General features: G+C 38.9%; 2 protein-coding genes across 2 annotated transcripts; both read left to right on the top strand.

The window, feature by feature from the left end:
• The first annotated feature begins 3,345 nt into the window (after positions 1 to 3,345).
• LOC140781624 (cysteine-tryptophan domain-containing zinc finger protein 7-like) lies at positions 3,346 to 13,741 on the top strand. The gene is made up of 12 exons (XM_073127691.1): positions 3,346 to 3,848; positions 4,322 to 4,394; positions 4,475 to 4,608; positions 4,725 to 5,081; positions 5,163 to 6,571; positions 6,818 to 7,272; positions 7,368 to 9,406; positions 9,496 to 9,656; positions 10,164 to 10,324; positions 11,534 to 11,694; positions 12,612 to 13,396; positions 13,534 to 13,741. The coding sequence occupies exons 1-11, from the start codon at positions 3,690 to 3,692 to the stop codon at positions 12,798 to 12,800; spliced, it is 5,298 nt and encodes a 1,765-aa protein (XP_072983792.1). The 5' UTR covers positions 3,346 to 3,689; the 3' UTR covers positions 12,801 to 13,396; positions 13,534 to 13,741.
• Positions 13,742 to 17,279: 3,538 nt separating this feature from the next.
• LOC140781252 (protein LATERAL BRANCHING OXIDOREDUCTASE 1) lies at positions 17,280 to 19,223 on the top strand. Its single transcript, XM_073127170.1, has 4 exons — positions 17,280 to 17,622; positions 17,756 to 18,003; positions 18,102 to 18,426; positions 18,506 to 19,223. The coding sequence occupies exons 1-4, from the start codon at positions 17,353 to 17,355 to the stop codon at positions 18,761 to 18,763; spliced, it is 1,101 nt and encodes a 366-aa protein (XP_072983271.1). The 5' UTR covers positions 17,280 to 17,352; the 3' UTR covers positions 18,764 to 19,223.
• Positions 19,224 to 19,433: the final 210 nt, after the last annotated feature.

Consider the following 19,433-nt stretch of genomic DNA (forward strand, 5'->3'; position numbering starts at 1 on the left):
CGTATTCGATCGACCTTGGTTTATTTTATCGAAGAGAGGAAGGAATAAATCGGAGAGGAGCTCGGGGGCACGTCGGGAAGATCAGGGCCGTCCGGTGCCCGATCGGGCGGTGGACAGTGTTAAGCGGGCCCCACGAACTCATCGCACGAATCAGCTGCTTCGTCGTGTACAGCGTCGAGTGACGTGGCGAAGGAGTTTGGTGGGAAAGTGCGAATATAAGGTGGGGCCCAGAAGGCCCGATAAGATATCAGGTCGGATCGGATTCAATGTCCAGCCCAAACCCAATATGTGAGCGGAAGGCGGATCCGGGTGTGGATCGGTATATATAACATAATCATTATTTTATTTATATATATATAAAACACGAAAACTAGCACTCCCAGAATTTTTTTTAAGCGTATGGTAAGCTTCGATATACACATCGTCTAAATATAACTCATATCTTGGAGGGGCAGGAGCTGTAATAAGGGTCGCGAACGATACCTTGGTAGCGGCAGCGTGGGAATCGTCCGTCGGTGAGTCGTCGCTACAAACCGAGGGGCACGCCCTCCGGTTGGGACTGCGACTTGCTACGGGCTACGCCAAGGTGGAGGTCGAATCTGACTCATTGGAGTTAGTTCGAATCATGCAAAAAAGAGTCAGTTGTCCGTGGAAAGTTAGAGGATTAGTTGCTGAGTGCGTCGCGTTACTCAGCTCTTTTGTAAATTGTCGCCTGAGTTATGTAAGGCGAGAGGGGAACAAAGTGACCGACTGGGCGGCCAAATGTGGAAAGCGGGGTCAGAGGTCTGTTAGGCTTGGGCCGATAGACCCTCTCCCCTTGGAATTATGTAACCTCATTTTGGAGGAGCCCGTTATCCCGACATGAGGATAGGTCAGCCTAATATAGCTAGCTATTAAAAAAAAAAAAAAAAAAAAAAAATATATATATATATATATATAACTCATATCTTAGATAAATCGTTCTAAATATAAATCACTAAACTAGAAAATTAGCTTATATATAAATGGACTCTCCTAAGATACAGCAATTTACATAGATCTGACGTAATAAAACTCACGTAGATTTATGTTTAAAATTTAAAATAAATTAGACACGTGGAAAAAGAAAACGGCAGCAGAATTAAAATAACCAAAAAAAAGTCCCATATAGATGTAAAGATATGTGCTAAAATAATGAGGTAAGTATCAATTACCAAAGTTCTTTTTTTTTTTTTTTTTTTTTGAAAGCCAATTACCAAAGTTCTCGAGAAAGACAATTAATTCTTCAAAGTTTGGTAAAGAAGACCATGTCCATATGAACGTAAAAGGCATGCATGCATTATTATATACTGCATCTCTACTCTATGGGCTAACGACCGCGTACCCATCCACTTTTGGATGTAGAATTGAAAAGTAGCGTGTTATTTAGGACTCCTCCTAGAATATATATTTCTCTTCTCAAAATATATATTTTTTTAAAATTATTATTACAATGTTTACTTGTATTTTAAAGTAGAATAAAATAATTATCTTTTATATGATATAAAGTTAAACAAAAAAATAATAAGAAAATTATATTTTGTTTCAAGTATATTAATGATATATATTTTAAGGATAAATCAGTAATTATTAATATTTAATTGTTAATTCTAAAATAAGGAGTAGTATTTATATTAAGAAAAAAAATTAATTTTGAAGTGAACTGGGGCTTAGTGTGACGGCAATATTAACCACTATCTATCATATGGTGGTAGATTTAAATAATGAGAGTAGGTCATAGAAAACTAAGGATAAAAGCCTCATAATGTTAAGCATTGAAAGGAAAGGTACATTAAAGTATCCTTTTAACATGACATTCGGATGTCATGGATGCAGAAATTTCTACAATCATAGCTATATGATGAATTTTTTTTATTTTTTTTTATTGCCAAAGTACTGCTATAGATTTTTTTTTAAATCAAACTACAACACTATCTAAATTTATTTTAAAGCAACTATCATTTTTATCAGCTCAGCATCACATTCTAAATGACTTATATGTAAATCTCATTCCATCTCCCATTCATAAAATTATCTAACTTTTCTTTATAATATTATTCGCTTAGTCAAAGAGCGGTTTATAATTTTTCTCCCTTTTTATTATAGTAAAATATTAATAAAAAATATTAAGAATTATTGGCTTAGCAGTAATTTTCTGCGCGTGAAGCTTAACAAACATAAAATACAATGATTTTTTTTTTGGATAAAAACTGGCTAAATAATTAGCCCATATTTCATAGTTTTTTCTTTTATTAAAAAAAAGATGTGAACGTAAATTGAACATGAATGTTAGATATAGATTGGATAAAGAGCTAATTCTCTGTAGATACAAAAGCATTTAGACCCACCAAGTTTTTAATCAATATAATAAAGTCTAGTTTAAACTTTAAGCTATGTACGTCGTCGAACTAAACGCTCAAACATCACGGAGACTTGCTCCACACGACCGTGCTACTCTTTCAAGTCAACTGTACTGTCGAACTATCAATCGAGTCGAGCCAAATTATCAAACAATTAAATAATTTTTTCATAATATTATTTAAAGTTGGAGTTAAGCTATGACCTTTTTGTCACGGGGAATATAACTACTAACTCTAACGGTAGTAATTTATAAATAAAATTTAATACAAATGAAAAAAAGAGCGGCATATCACATTGGGATATTCCAGTATCCTGTTACTTAATTATTGAGCCGCCATGATCCACGTGGCGGATTCTCAAAGGCTCACGAACATAGCTTGCTACTTTGATGGATGCAGCTGATGAGAATGAACGGAGTCAATTAGTCAAAACACTTCACCAACTCGAGGCAAAGGACAGCCAAACCTACCACTCGCTTTCGATACTAATCCACAAGAATGACCGGCCCCGAAAATAACCGTTCTACCCCTCACACTAACCAGGAATAACTTTAATCCTAATGGCTACATTCGTCATTATCCTCACGATAGCGGTCCCAATTTTGAGTCCAGTTGCTTGCGTTTGTCTACGTGCAATGTAAGTCTCGCACAATGAGGTACGCTGTATGGCCGCCGGCCCTTTCCCACTTCGCACGCCCGCCGCCTAATAGTGTATAAGACTCGCACCGTAATTGCCAGCCCATTCCCTGTCCTCCGACATCGCATCGCAACGAAAACCACATCTCCTGTCTCCCTTATAACAGGAAATTCAGTACAGCCAGTGTGTCAATTTCCCATTGGTTCAAATATATAGACTAATTTATTTATTTTTAAGTAGATATTAAAGTATGGCCTCGGTTGTGTTTGTCCGTAAAAATAAAAATAAAAATGGATTTTAAATTATAGAAAGGAAGCGAGGAAAAAAAAAGTGTTTAATTATTTTAATTCTCTCTCTTGTAAGAACGCTACAGCGAGGGAACGCGAAGAGGAGAGGAGAAGATCGCGGCGGAGGAAATCGTCGCGTGGTATCCGTCGTCTTGGCGATTTTGATCTCTTGCTTAGGGTTTCCTTTCTCGGATTCGATCCCAGCTCGACCGATCCACGGACCGCCGACCTCTCCGGTGCCGATCGCTGGGCGTATATGATCGCCGGGATCCGCTGATAGCTGGAGGAGTTTAGGAATTCGATGTGGGAGTGGTTTGGTTTTGCTTCGTTTTGATTTGATCTGTGAGGCAGGGAAGAGTGGAGGAGCAGGTGGTAGGGAGGCATTGGATGCTGTGGGTGGAGAGGAGGGAGGATGGGAGGGAAGGGGAAGGGTTAGGGTTTGGTGTGAGAGGGGGGATGGAGGAGAACGAGCTCGAGGAAGGCGAAGCGTGCTCGGGTCAGGAGGATTACCCCAGCAATCTCGACCCGGACGCTCTCACGTACATAGTAAGGCCTTCAATTGGGCATTGTAATTAAAATTTGTCTCCTTTAGATATTTTTCTGGAGGAAAGATTAGATTTTTGCGTTGTTGAAGTCTGTATTTCGTTGCGATGAGTTTGGTAAATTATAGGGGGTTAATTCTTTGTGCATTTCCGTATGCTTAGGGAATTGTTCGAACTGTTGAGATACGCGTAAATAGGAAATTGTACTACAAGTAGTCTTGGTTCTGCAAAAAGATATAGTCGGAAATTGTACTACAAGTAGTCTGATTTCTCCTCCTTTCTTTAACATTAATTGGTAAGATTTGGTATTTAAGCCTTTTAGTTGCTGGAAATAAATAGTCTGTAGTGTCCAGAATGGTTATTTAATCTACGTGCATCTTCTTCTTCAAAAAAAAAAATATGGTTGATCTTAGTCGTTTCCTCTTTTCTGTTTCAATGTGGTCTGTTCTTACAGGACTGATGTGTATGACCTTTCAGGATGAAAAAATTCAAGATGTGTTGGGGCATTTCCAGAAAGATTTCGAAGGACTTGTGTCTGCAGAGAATTTGGGTAAGATAAGGATATTATACCTCCAAGATATGGTAATTTGATCTTTAAACGATGGTGGTGATATATTTGTTCATCTATAGGGGCAAAGTTTGGGAGTTATGGTTCATTTTTGCCTACTTACCAGCGTTCTCCTCTTATTTCATCTCAAACTAAAAGTCCATCTAAGTTTACAACTGATAGTGCCTCAAGATCTCCTCGTAACTTGTCGTCAGAGGTACATTATTTTGACTTTGCTGTGCTTCTTCCTTTAACACTACTCCGCTGTTAGAAAGATTTTTATGTCAATCTGTAAATTTTTGACACTGATACTGTCATGATCTACACTGCCAGGATGCACATCACAACCCTTCTGTTGTGAAAGGTTCATCCATTTTCAGAAACAGTACTTCTGCATTAGATAGTTCAGGAAAAAAGGATATACGTGTGAGTAAACTCAGCAATAGGGAGTCTATTCGTCAATGTGATTCCCTAAATAGACCAGTTAATGGTAGTGAACAGAACACACTGAAAGTTCGTATCAGAGTGGGTCCTGATAAGAATTTGGCAAGAAACAATGCTGCTATTTACAGCGGTCTGGGTCTTGACGTGTCTCCATCATCGTCAGTAGAGAAGAGCCCTGATAGGAGTGGTGGACTTTCTCCTGAACTTGGAGACATTGCCAATGAATCTCCCCAGACCATTCTCCAGGTGAACTTTCTTTTGCTAAAGAATTTATTATGCCAGAATCTGTAAGAGCTAACTATTTCATTTGTATTCATGATGAAACAGGTTATGGCGTGTTTTTCAGTTCCTGGAGGGTTCTTGCTCTCCCCCCTTCGGGGCAATGTTCTGCAATTGACAGAAAAAGTCATGCCTCTCTTGAGAAAATGTAAAACAAACATGGTTTACAATAATACCATGGACCATTTTGAAGGTTGTGATTCCACTTTCCCAGTGAAAGATGTAAAGGCCCAGACGACAAAGAAAATGAAGCCTGATGAAAAGAAAGGGAGATCTGTAGATGCAAAGAATTCAAACTGCATTGATGATATCAGCACAATCTTGAGTAAGGATATTGACATTGAAACCCAAGCAGGGCAAGATCTGGTTTCTGATGCCTTAAACATACCACTGTTGTCTGGTTCTAGTACAATTGATAAAGAAATAGGACCGTTGGCTGAGCAGTCAGCAAAGGGTGTTAAGAGGATGTTAGACCACTCAAAGGAGATGAAAAATACCACAGTGAATGGTGGGACAAGTAGCCCTGAGTCTGTGAAGTATAAACTGGAATTTATGGAGTGCACGGAGAGAAATAGGATTGGCAATTTAGGAAATAGGGACACGCACCGAAAGGAGAAGTTGAACTCAAAAGCAATTAAGACGGAGAGGGCCTTGGAAGAGCAACACACGGATGACTATGTAGACTCTCCATTTGATCTGCAAAGAGAAAACAAAGGAATCATTGAGAAAAACTATGATGCAACTAAAGCTTATTCGGATGAATATAAAGGGCAGAAAGATCAAACTGTTGGATCTGCAGATCATATGAAACATATATCTTCTTGCAAAGCTGTTTCATCTGAGCGAGACGAGGAAAAAATAGTGCAAGGAAATGATCAACTTTTTCAGGAGAGACAAAAGCAGCCAAGAAGCCAGCTGGATGTTGCACCATCAGTATCCTCTAAGGACAATCTAGTTGTTCAATCTTCCAGAGCAATAAAGGAAAGGAAGAAAAACTCTCATTCAAGTGCCAACCAGTCTGAAAAGAAGATCAAAGATAAGTTGCAGAAGGGAGCAAAAAGTGACTTCTTTAAAGAGTCACGTGTAGATGTTAAGAGTGATGCTGTGGAGAGTGGAAGTGGTTTACTAGATCTACTACAGCTGAAAGATAAGCAGAAGGATGTGAAGCCTGAAAATGAGAATGAACCTGTTAACTTCAGGGAAACAATAAAGGAGAGGCCAGGCAGTAAGAAGATGAACGAGCATCCAGTCTCTAAGGCTTTTGTTAATGAGCCAGTAGCTATGCCTTCAACATCCAATGGTACAACAACAGTAACAGTCGCAGCTATCCCTGCTCCTATTGTAATAAAGGAACATTGGGTGTGCTGCGATATTTGTCAAAAGTGGCGTCTCTTACCCTATGAGGCCAATCCTGATCATCTTCCAAAAAAATGGCAGTGTGGTTTGCTTAACTGGCTGTAAGTATCTTTGAAGTGCACTGATCATTATTCATGCTTACTGCATCTGATCTTTTTCTCTTTTCTATTTGTGCTATGCTGGTAATTGTGTCAATTTAGTTCTCCTTCATGTCAAAGAAAACCTCTAATTTACAATTTTATGCACCATACTTTCTGGTGTCTTCTTTAGAAGTGTTGGTTATCAGCAGTTTGAACAAAAAACAGTTTTCTCATTTTTAACTACTTTACATTGGAAATTTTTTCTAGACCTGGAATGAATAGTTGTGACATTAGCGAGGAGGAAACAACAAAAGCTCTAAATGCTTTATATATGGCCCCAGCCCCTGAGATTGGCATTAATTCAGATGGCCGTCATGATGTTGCTGCTTTGAGCATGACTGCAGCCAATGTGCTACATCTTAATCAAGGAGTCGAGCAAAATGTGCAATGCATGACAACAATAGGAAAGAGGAAATCTGGCCCCAAGGATGAAACTAATGTACCCAATCATTTGAGTATAACACAAGCTTCAAATTCCCTGAAGAAGAAACAGCAGGCGGCAAGTAGGAATTTAAATGATGTCAACAACCACCATTTAGAACCAAGCTCATACAGCAAAGCTGCCTCAGAGCATGGGAACAAACCGATGGACTTTACTGTAGAAAAGCATAAGTCCAGACAAAAGGAGAAGCACAAAAACCAAAGATGCTATCAGGACGGAGGTTCCTTTCTCCTATCTTTATACTTTTTTCCCCTTCTTTGTAAGTATGTATCTTCTCAGGCCGCTGCCATTTAACTATTTTTTTTCCTGCTACAGGAGATTTCATGGAAAGAAGCAGCAAACATTCAAAATCGAAGAGCAAGAGAATGGTAAATCAAGACGATTGTAGGACATCTAAAAAGATTAAGAAAGAACTTTCACAGAATCCTGTAAAAAATGGGCACTCCGACTTTGATCTAGCCGGGAAAACAGTTCCAAATACCTTATCAAGTAGTCCAATGTCGAAAACTTTGCAGAAATACAGTGATGTTTCTTTGGACAAAGAAAAGTACGACACAAAAGGCAATCAATCTGCATTACCTAAGAGGCTTAAAGATGACCATCAGTTTTTCTCAAATGGAGAGAAGAAAGACTATGCTAGCATTTCAGATGTAGAAAGGTCTGATAATCAGGACTTTTCTTCTAAGAAGAGGAAGCTGAAACAGTGGCAGGAGAGCTGCCTTAATACAGAGGCTCAGACGAGCAGTCAGCAAGAAACGGACAACTTGATCATTGCTAATGAACCTTTAAGTGAAGCTGATGTCCTGAAGGTAAAGAAGTTGAGAGAACCTAATTTTGACGGAAAGGTGTCTAAGGAAGAAGGGAGGCTGGAAAAAACTCATGAGAACAGAACCAATTTTCCTTCTAATAGAGGTCATGCAACTTATGTTGTAGATGAGGATGACAGACTCTGTCAGGGGAATCCACCTTCTCAACAGGCATTAAACTGTAGAGATTCCTTGAAGGAGGATACAATTTATGCACAAACTTTTGCAGGAGCTACTTCAAGTTCTTCAAAGATTTCAGGCTCCCGCAAAAGTAAAGCCAACATTCAGCAAACAAGGGTATCCCCAGTAGGGTCAGTTTCATCTTCTCCGCAGGGGATTTCTAATATTGAGAAGCTTTATACTAAAAAGAAATCGGTGAAGAAGGATGAAACATTTAATAACGGTTTCTCAAGCTTGGAAAGCCCAAAAAGATGTTTGGATAATGAAGTTGATGGAGAGCCAGCCTTTGTCCCCCAACAACAATCTTTAGTGAATCATAGAGAGGGTGAATCTGGGACTCAAGATTGGAAATTAGATTATCAAGAAAAGAAGCCAAGTAGGTTATCTGTTGGCAAAGTTTATGATGATAAGCATTTGAAAATGAGCTCACATGATGATCTCTCACCATCTGAGGCTGAAGAGATAGAAGTGGTAACTGGAAGTAGAAATCTGATTAGCAGGTGTGCTCGTGAAAACCCTGATAAGAACCATGCTGGAGATCTGGATAAGCTGCACAATAACCATCAAATAAATGGTCTGTGCCATTTAAAGCCAGGGAAATGCTCTTCAACTTCCAAAGATAAACAGAGAATCTACAAATTCGATATTGATAATGGTAAAGATAATGTTTCTGTAACTGTTGACAAGAACATAGTTCCACATTTAGTCGAGAATGGTGATAGATACCCACGCGAGACAAACACCTATCATTTTGAAGATTGCGATTATCATGGTGAACCTGGAGCTGAATGTTGTGATACTCGACAGAATGTTGAGCACGATTCGTTGGAAAAGCAAGACCTTACATTAAAATGCTCTGGGGTAGGTAGAAGAGATATTCTTTTGAGTTCTGGCATTCAAGGAAGGTTGGACGCACGTGGGCCTCCCACACATTTTAAACAGCATAAGGGTTTTGACTCAAGGGCTGCATCCACGGAAGTTAAATGTGGTGGGTCCAATACACATGAAGACCTTAAACCGGTGCCATCTTTCCAAGCTGAAAAATCAAGTCATATTCTTCCAGATCGAAATGGCCGATCTGAATTGACATCTGGAACAGACAAATCACAGCGTACAGGTAAACAAGAAATGGTATGTTCACCTGTCAGAGGAAGCAGGTTAGAAGAACACTCCACCAATGTTGTGTCAAAAGTGCCGAAACAATCAAGAAAGCCTGACATTCCTAATGCTACTCCACACAACAGTCTGAGGCAAGCAACACCTAACAGGTCAGATATTCCAAGTCCTATTAGGAAGGATGGTCAATCAGCCGCGTATACTGTCCTGAAAGAAGCTCGAGATTTAAAACATACTGCTAATCGTTTAAAGGTTAATATTGTCTTTTGTGATCTTAATTTATTCTCTTACATTGTCATCCTGTCCTGCTTTACAAGCTTTCTAGCATATGTATCTCACAGAGTGAAGGACATGAACTCGAAAGTACAGGCCTATATTTTGAGGCAGCCTTGAAGTTTCTCCATGTTGCCTCACTTTGGGAGCCTGTCAGTTTTGATAGCTCAAAACAAGGGGATACAGCTCAATCTATTCAAATGTACTCTGAAACGGCAAAACTATGCGAGTACGTTAAAAGTATTCTAGTAGATAAGTGATAAATCTTTTATTGATCTGCATATATTAAGTTGTGATGGGGGTAATCATCACACTTTAGTAGTTGTAGGAGGCATGACCCCTGTGAATGATGGGGGCTTTGTTTACTTTATCATGATATATTATTTATAAAGCATGATAAAGATCAATTATCTACTTGCTGTTCCATGGAAGTTGAGGATGCGAAAAATGTGTTAACACATATTTGTAACTAAATGTTCTAGTGTCAGCTATGCCATAGCAAAAGTAACAGATAAGAGTACTTATCTTTCCAACTAAAGTTTTCTCTTTCTGGTCAAAGGATAGGACAATATTCCACTATGGTCTACATAATCTTATGTTGGTTTATTTACTCTCGTTTGTACTGTAAAAGGAAATAATTTAACTATTTACATCCTTATGCACTAGCCATTTGTAACTGATGGATTAGTACAATATACTTTACTATGATCATCTGATGCTTTTCTGTTTTTAACAGATTTTGTGCCCATGAATATGAAAGATGCAAAGAAATGGCTGCTGCCGCTCTAGCATACAAGTGCGTGGAAGTGGCCTATTTGAAGGCTGCATACTACAAATATCCTACTGCGACCAAAGATCGACATGAACTGCAAATAGCTCTACAGATGGTTCCACCAGGTTTTTTTGAATGTGCACTAATCCTATGATTTTTAGATTTTATGCACCGCAGATTCTCCACTTATACCCTCAGTTTTGTATCTGTTGAATGTACGTTTACCTGCTTTTCAAAATTTATCTTACTGATTGTAATAATGTGTTAGTTTTTGCATCCGTTGAATAGATTTATCTATTTATTAATCTTACATTGCAATGAAAACAAGGTGGTATATAGAGTGGAGTTTGATCACTTATGTATGATCAAGGGTTAGCCAAGTTTGATCATACTATATGCGATCAGAGGTTGGAAGTAACTTTGAGCACCCATCTACCATTTAAGCACTAATGGAGCCTAATTACTAGCCAACCTGAGCTGGAGCCTTTATCAAGCAGCTCATATTTTAGCCACTTGAACATACAGGTCAAGCTAGATTTAGCCTGTACCAGGTGTGGAAGGCCTCAAATAAATACAACCAATGTTTGACGAAATCACAAGATCATGATTTAGGATGTAGGAAATCATTTACTGAATAATATTTTACATATAATACTTACATATCATTTACTAGACTTAGGGCTCACGTATCATATATTTTGTGCTTTATGATGCATAGCTTATGTACCACTGAGCCTCAGCAAACTGAGCTTGATCAAGCATAGTTTGAAATTAAGGTCAAGCCAATTTCCAGTTATTTAATATTGGTTCTAGTTTTATCAAGCCAAATATGAACCAGTTATCCCTTGTCTGTCCTAGATCCAAACATGCAGGTGACAATAACTAGGTGAAGTTAATCTGAGGTAATATTGTGGTTCTGTGCTTATATGCACATGGGAACAGGAAAGTTGGACGGACACTTCATACTAATTAATTGAGTATATATATATAAAGTAGCTAGGACTTATCTACTAGATATGTCTTCTCTATTTAGTTCATTATAGGATCATCCTATCAATTACAAAGTTAGGCTTCTTCTTTCTTTCCCTCTTAATAATGTCTGCAGTATTGAAAATCAAGCAGAAAGTTTCACTGAAAATAATAGTATTTCTAGTATTTAGAACAATAATGCAGCACTTTAAACCTTTTGTTATTTTGCATCTAATATATTTCTGGACGTTAATATCATATTATCCTTATCCAAATCTATGCTGTTTTATGTCCCATACACTTTCCTCCCTGCTCTTGAAGTTCAATACTGGAATGGTGAAACTTGATTTTTTTTTTTAATGTAGGTGAGTCACCATCATCTTCTGCTTCAGATGTTGATAATTTAAACAATCAGAATACAGCAAGTAAGGCTGTTTCAGCCAAGGATTCAAATTCTCCTCAAGTTGCTGGAAATCATCTAGTAGCTGCTCGCAATCATCCATACTTGATGCGGTTACTTGCTTATGTAAGTTACTTTGTTGAATTTTTGTTGTTCTAATTAGGATGCATTATTTATTAACTTTTGGTGATACATTAATACTTGAAAGTTGAAATCTGTTTCCTGTTTCCTGTTTCCTGGAATATGAAGTTACGACTTGAAAGTCATATATCTGCTAGCAATTGTCTGTAAAGTACTGGACCTGCTGGTTGCTATATTCATATACTCAAAACCTTGTTTGGCCCCAGTCCCTTCCCCTTATAATTAATTATGCTATGTTAAGTTGCTTGATGCTTCATTTATCTTTTGTTTTCCTAATAGTACAGTGTTGTAACTTTGACGCTCTCCATCTCCTGTAACTTGACATATCATCTCTATAGAAGGCAACTCACTGGCTCCTTTTGAGATATTTAAGGATCTGATAGATATTTCCTTTCATGAAGAGGTACTGGTTTGGTTTTCATCTCTGAGTACCAGATACCCTATTGTCATCAAGTTTTGTCAGTCTGCAGAAGTGCAATCAGCACGTTAGAATGAGATAGAAGTATAGAAACTGTATAAGATATTATTAAATGTGTTCAACAGTTCATGTAAGTATAAAGAACATTAGCATTTATGGTTAACTTGAATGTGTGGTTAATTTACCAGAGGAAGTAGTACTCTATAAGCAGGCTTGGAGTAAATAACTAAATATAATATGGTTGAATTGATGTTAATTCTGTTTGGTTGGTAACTTGGTATAATGCGTTGGCCTAGTGTTATATTTTTAAGCTGAACCCAGATTCTTATAGGCCTGGCTTCAGGCCTGACCATACTGTTTCTCTTATTTGTCACCCTCGTTCTTATGTAGGACTCATATGGATGGTGTATACTAGCACCCCAATTGTTTAATGTCTTTATGTCATACATGACACTAAGATTGTTTTGAATTGATCTGATGACAGACAAATGATCTGAATTGTGCGTTCGAAGCAACTAGAAAATCACAGGTTACTATTGCTGCAGCTGGTGCTAACCTTGAAAAGGATGGAGTTGATGGCATTAATTCAGTAAGAAAAGTTCTTGATTTTAACTTCCACAATGTTAAAGGACTGTTGCGACTTGTACGCCTTTCAATGGAGTCTATCACTTGATGAGGTTTTAAAAGATTGAGAAAGCATCACGCCTGTGAATAGAACCAGTAGATTTTTTTTTCTTTTCTTTTACTTCTTTTTTCTATGGTATGCTGGTTGGAATGAGGTGAAAATGCTGGGTTTGATTCATTTTCACGTCCAATGTAGCATGTCTTTGCCAATAGATTGGACTTCACCGGGACACTTGTAAAATGTGTACAAAGAGATCAGCTAGCAATTTTTGTATAGTATTCTTTGCAGCCTTTGGTGCTTTTGACTAGTAGCATCGGCAAATTGACGGATAGAGATTGTTCAAAATGAAGAACGTTCCTTATAAATTGACATTTGCAATGACTTGGAGGTCATACAATGAACAGTGATGTATATCTTTCTTCCGATGTGAATATAAACTTTTCTGCCATCTGGATCAAGTTTCAGGCCTTTCGCTTGCTTGTTACTGTAAACTACGTGTGGAGCGATGTGGAGAAGTTGTGCATACATCAGTTATGTGCAAATAAGATTACATAACAAGGTGTAAGTCCCAACTAAGTTGAGTTGGTTCTGATGTGTGACTCCAAATCCAAACATCCATGGAGCTGACACAAGTGAAATTGCAGGTCAGTATGTATTATTTCACTGTTTATATGAAACTTTAATGTAGTTCTAAATTTTCTCTATGTTACTTCTGTTTTCCTCTGCAAATATTGTGCTGTAATGTGCTTCCAATTTAATGTTCTAAATTCTACTTTTGCAGGTTGTTTTGCTGATTCCCATGACCATTATCAGGATACTAGTGATTTTTAACAGACTTGTAATAACTATTAGTAGTAGCATTATCTAGGATATTGTCCTTATATGTTATTTGGCATCAGATATCGGGTTCTAACACTTTACAAAGAGGTATATCTTGTTGTACTCGAAGCATTAATGGCACTGTAGCAGTTATCTTATAGTTCTATCAACAGCTGTGTGCATATAATGTATTGAACAGGGTGGATGTTGCCAGTTAAAATCTCAAAACATTATGCTCAAAACAGTACACTTGCTCTTTGCTTCATCAATCTTCAGTTCAAAGGTAAGTCTCCCCTAGACTTAGTTACTATAAGCATTTTGAGTTCTGAGAAGTTAATATCTAAGATCACATATGAAAGCATAATTTTTTTATTAGATGATAAGTTTAACGGAGATCTTAAAAGAGAATAACTAGGCAGATGGAAGGATGCAGCTTTGGAAACCGAAAGAAGAAAAGAAAAAAGAAGAATCAACCCCTGAACTAACCCCATCTTTTTAGAAACTATATGTCCTCCTGTACATACACCAATGATCTCTCTGGCAACTTCTATTATATGATTAGCTACTGTAATCTGTAGCGAAAGTGCATCATCTACTTGATTATGTTGTCCCTATTTTATTATTTTAGATATTCTTTCGCTTCTGTCCTTTTAAGTTCCACCACCTAGGCATGGGAAGATCTCTTTACTTTGTTTCTCTCCCATTTTCATAAGTAAATGTCTTAACTCCATTTTGTAAGTTCAGATTATTATTAGTCAGAGAGGAGCAGTTAGCTTTATCTTTGCTAATCATAATTGTAAACTGTTACATCTTTGTGAATCGTAATTTTTTGATAAGAGCCTATATGTCATCAAAGAAAGACTAATGATGGTATGTTGGTGAAGATATCACGAGTGTTAATCTATGATATTGAGAAGGGTAAGACTTTTTGTGAGGTGATATATCCATGCACTAACTGTACAGTGGAACAGTTGTGAAAGCAATGTGCTCTGAACTGGACTCCCTGACCCCTAACACATGTATATAAACTATGGAATGTGTCGATTATTTCTCCTTAAATATTCTTCAGGTTATGTTATTCCATTATCACTTTAAAAGTTCTATACTTGCGAGTAGACTACTTATGATCCAGTATATTATGGCTGCCTAGTGCTATAGAAGCATTTTACTTTAAGCTAACTGCTGTCAATAGCTGCTTTGCTTCGCTCGCTATCTGAGTTAGTTCCTTTTTTGTTTCTTCTTTGCTGTTAGTATGACTTTATCGAAGCATGCCGGTTTTTAGTCTTATTCTTTTGGCAAGTAATATAAGTTAAATTTTTTGGTCGGTCATTATCATTGACAGCATTATGGAGAAAGGCTCTCAATGCAGGAACTCGATTTTGTGTATCTTACAGAAAGGTCATCTATTAGCTTATGGATGTAGTTGAGATAGTGATTGTATACAGAGGTTTGATTTGTACTGATATTTTGTTTCTATGGTTTTCATTGAAATATAGTTTCCTTTGTGGTACTTATCCCTCACGAGTGGGATGTAGTTATTGAATTTCATTACAAATATTGGCTCAAGTTGACCAAATTGGTAGTTCGACATTTACTGGTGTTGTGGGTGGCAAGAACTTGATCCTTGATGTACCCAGTTTCTTAAGATTTTGATCCGAAACATAGATAGAGTTGTATTTTATATATTTCTTAGGCTTTCTTTGCACATATGTACAACCTGCCGTTTAGCCTTATTGCAAGAACTTGATCCTTGATGTACCCAGTTTCTTAAGATTTTGATCCGAAACATAGATAAAGTTGTATTTTATATATTTCTTAGGCTTTCTTTGCACATATGTACAACCTGCAGTTTAGCCTTATTGCTAGAACACTTCTGCTTCTAATTTTGTACTCTCAGTAACCGAGTAGATAGGATTACTGGTTAATTTTTGCTTTTCTGATCCTAGAATATAAATGAAATCAGTTCACAGTTGACTATGCAATAGATAGGGCAAGTTATATGGGCTAAATCATTGGCCATCTCTTTTTAATTAGGTTAGTAAAACCAGCCTAGCCCTTCTCTAAAATAAGGAACATTTGTGTTAAAAGGTATTAAGTTTTGATAATAGTAAGATTGAGCTTCTATTTTCTACAATAAATGTACAACTTTTTATAATGGAGTGCGTATAAATTATACATGGTATGTGCATAATTATCCGTCTTTTTTTTTCAAAAAAATAAAATAAAAATTTCTAAGGTGCTTTTCTTCAAATGGCCCCAAACAAAACTGCGGATTGTGAAAATAATATAATTAAAAAAAAAATTGATGACCACTGGTTTGGTTGGGTGGCAGAAATAAAAGAAGGGAAATGGACGGTGTTGGGCAAAGCAGAGGAAAGGACGGCCAATATTTAACCTTTCAAACAAACCAATCATTTCCTTCTAACGCTTTGGAGTCCACAAGGCTTTTTGACCAGCAGAAGATAGCACGTGGGGAAGTAGGTCCATGGTGGCAAATGGAACCAATTATTTATGACAATATTATATATTACTATGAGGTTCATATGATTGATGGAAGTATAAGCATCTTATGGTGCCTTTGTTCAAAGGAATAGTGTTATAGGTTCTCTTTGCAAGTTAATAGCAGTGAATATACTTTCAGTTAGAGAGTGCATCTAAGATCATTTCATAACTTTGAATATATTTGGTAACACATTTCTTGGCCAATGAGATTTTCTTCTTTCTTTCCTTCTTTTTGTTTTCAGTTAAACATGGTGGGAGATTCTGAAACATTAAATGCTGAAAGAACCAAAGACTCTCTCTCATGAGGTAGCAAGAAGACAAAGATGAAACAAGAGAAGCTTCAAAAGGCACCACTCTCTGAATTTCTTCATAAACTATGCTCATATCATGTAGTACTCTCACAAATTGTGGTCGGGTGATAGCAAGACAGCTGGAGAGAGAGAGAGAGAGAGAGAGATGGTGCCTATTAGATTCTTTAGTCATGGAAGATCCATTAGTTTCTTTCAAAGATTCTCTCTCTCTCTCTCTCTCTCTCTCTCTCTCTCTCTCTCTCTCTCTCTCTCCTCTCTGCCCACTCCACCACCACCCACTGACTGACCCCTCCCCACCCAAACACCCACCTAATTCCACGCCCAACCCACCAATTTCATGTCATGGAATCATTTGGTCTCCCCCTCTCTTCCTCCTCCAAAGCCCCCCGCCCCCACTGCTTCCAATGAACGTGTGCAACATCTCACCGCATGAAGCGGCCACAGTTTGGCTTACCAATAACTACCCAAACTCGATCCCGTGAATTTGAAGCAGCTAAGTTCTCTTAATTCTCTTTAAAGGGAAATGAACAAGTCTTACAAGACCCTACATTTAACCAAAGCGGCTACAGTTGTTCAAATATAGGGGCGTTATATGCAAAATCCCCTGAATTCGGGTAAGATTTGGTGGTCAATTTGGTGAGCCAAGTAGTGCTCCTAATTATAGTTCAGGAATCCATCCAATCCACGCCCACCCCCACCCCCACCCCCCAACTAACACTCATGAAACAAATTGACAGGCGGGCCACCACAAATGGCTCAAGAGACGGCCCATCTTTGTTCAGGAGCGCACCAAACGACCAAAGTGCAAGCATGGAAACATAAGCATGCACACACACTTGAAACCGAACCAATGGACGGCCGAGGCCAATCTCGTTGGGCCTATATAAAGCCCACAATCCCACAGCAAGTACATTGCCCACCACCCTCAGATACTAATTACTCCTACTACCTAACTCTTCAAACGTCCCATGGCTCCACTTCTCTGCCCCAAGACTCCCGAGATCAAAATCGGTGGACACGTCCAAGACGTACAAGAGCTGCGAAGAGCTCAGCCCACGTACGTGCCAGAGAGGTACGTCCGCGACCCAGACGAGAGGCCAGCTCGGTCCAACATCCTGCTGCCGTCTTCCGGCGTCCCGGTCATCGACATGTCGAAGCTTGAACGGAGCGCCAACAGTCGGTGGACAGACGAATTGGGGAAACTTGCGGCCGCCTGCGAGGAGTGGGGCTTCTTTCAGGTGCGTTGAGGATGCGCTACTGCGATTCTTCTCTGTTCTTTACTATATGTATATATGTATATGTATATGTATATATATATATATATATTGTGGAATTTAACTAAATTAGATGAGTTGGCGCTCATAATTGCAGGTTGTCAACCATGGCATCGAGGAATGGTTAATGGAAAGCATGGAGGAGCTGACAAGAGACTTTTTCATGCTGCCTTTGGAGGAGAAAGAGAAGTATCCAATGGCGCCAGGGACAATTCAAGGATACGGCCACGCCTTCGTCTTCTCAGAGGATCAGAAGCTGGACTGGTGCAACATGCTTGCCCTTGGTGTTCAACCTGCCTTCATAAGGAATCCAAGACTGTGGCCTACTACACCAGCTCACTTCAGGTACACCCCAAAAGAAGACTCTCAGCTCATTAATGCAAGAGTTTTAACCCCGTCTGGCATGGTATAGAAGAAATGTTTAACCCTTTCCCTTGCTGCAGTGAGACTCTGGAAATCTACTCAGTGAGGATAAGAGAGCTCTGCCAGAAGCTACTGGTGCACATAGCCAAGACACTCGGTCTGGCTCCGAGCACCTTCAACGACATGTTCGCCGAGGCCGTGCAGGCCGTGAGGATGAACTACTACCCTCAGTGCCCGCGGCCCGACCTCGTCTTGGGGCTGAGCTCCCACTCCGATGGCAGTGCCCTCACTGTTCTGCAGCAAGACACAGGGTGCATAGGCCTGCAAATCCTAAAGGATGATGCATGGATACCAATCCACCCTATCCCCAATGCCCTTGTGATCAACCTTGGAGACACACTTGAGGTAAGGGGATCAAACAACTCCCTATTTAAATTACCATCATAATTCGTGCGGAGAACTTTGCTAAGTAACAAACTTGCAGGTGCTAACAAATGGCAAGTACAAGAGTGTGGAACACAGAGCAGTGACAAACGAGGTGCGGGATAGGCTATCCATTGTCACATTTTATGCTCCCAGCTATGAGGTGGAATTGGGGCCAATCCCTGAACTAGTTAACAACCAGCCATGCAAGTACAAGAGATACAATCACGGCGAGTACAGCCGCCACTACGTCACCAACAAGCTGCAGGGGAAGAAGACTCTGGAGTTTGCGAAGCTTCAGAGTCCCATATCAACTTAAGCAGAAAAAAATATTTCACCTGTGTAACATGTGTATATATATGTATCTGAATGCTAGTGTATAATATCATAGCGAGGAATGCCATGTAAATCTGGTAATTTAATGGAAAAAGTAGTAGCAACAAATGGAGATGAATCTAGAATAAGTGAGACACTTTCCCTGTAGTTTGTCATCAAACTCCCTGCGATCAAAGATGCACGCAATCAGCTGATCACCTCCCAGACAACAATTTAAAGTTTGGCATAATGATTGGCTGAGAGCTCAGCTCCATCAACTCCAAAACATTTTTAGTGGAGTGTGGGGATGAGGATATTATGCCATGAGAAGCAAAAGACTGTTACTACTATAGAATGAGGCAGCAAGAGTGGTAGAAACAAGCAGTTGTTAATATGCTGAGGATCATCTCTCTGTACAACTGCTGTGTAGTAATAGTAATAAAGCTTTTGATGAGAAAGACAAATGCTATGGACAATTGAACATGTTTAGTTGCAAGGAGAGCTCTTCGGAAAAGAGACTCGGCATAAGGAACTTCTTGAAAAAAGAAAAAGAGAAATTCTTACCACTGCTCACCTCCATCTCTGGCGGGACCTCCAGTCCTCCATCTACGGCCCAACCGTGCAACTCCAACTACCTCTCTTGACCCCCACCACCTATTGATGGTCACCGTGTC

Source organism: Typha latifolia, chromosome 2 (genome assembly GCF_019914945.1).
Source record: "Typha latifolia isolate L0001 chromosome 2, TyphaL0001v2, whole genome shotgun sequence".
Classification (NCBI taxonomy): domain Eukaryota; kingdom Viridiplantae; phylum Streptophyta; class Magnoliopsida; order Poales; family Typhaceae; genus Typha; species Typha latifolia.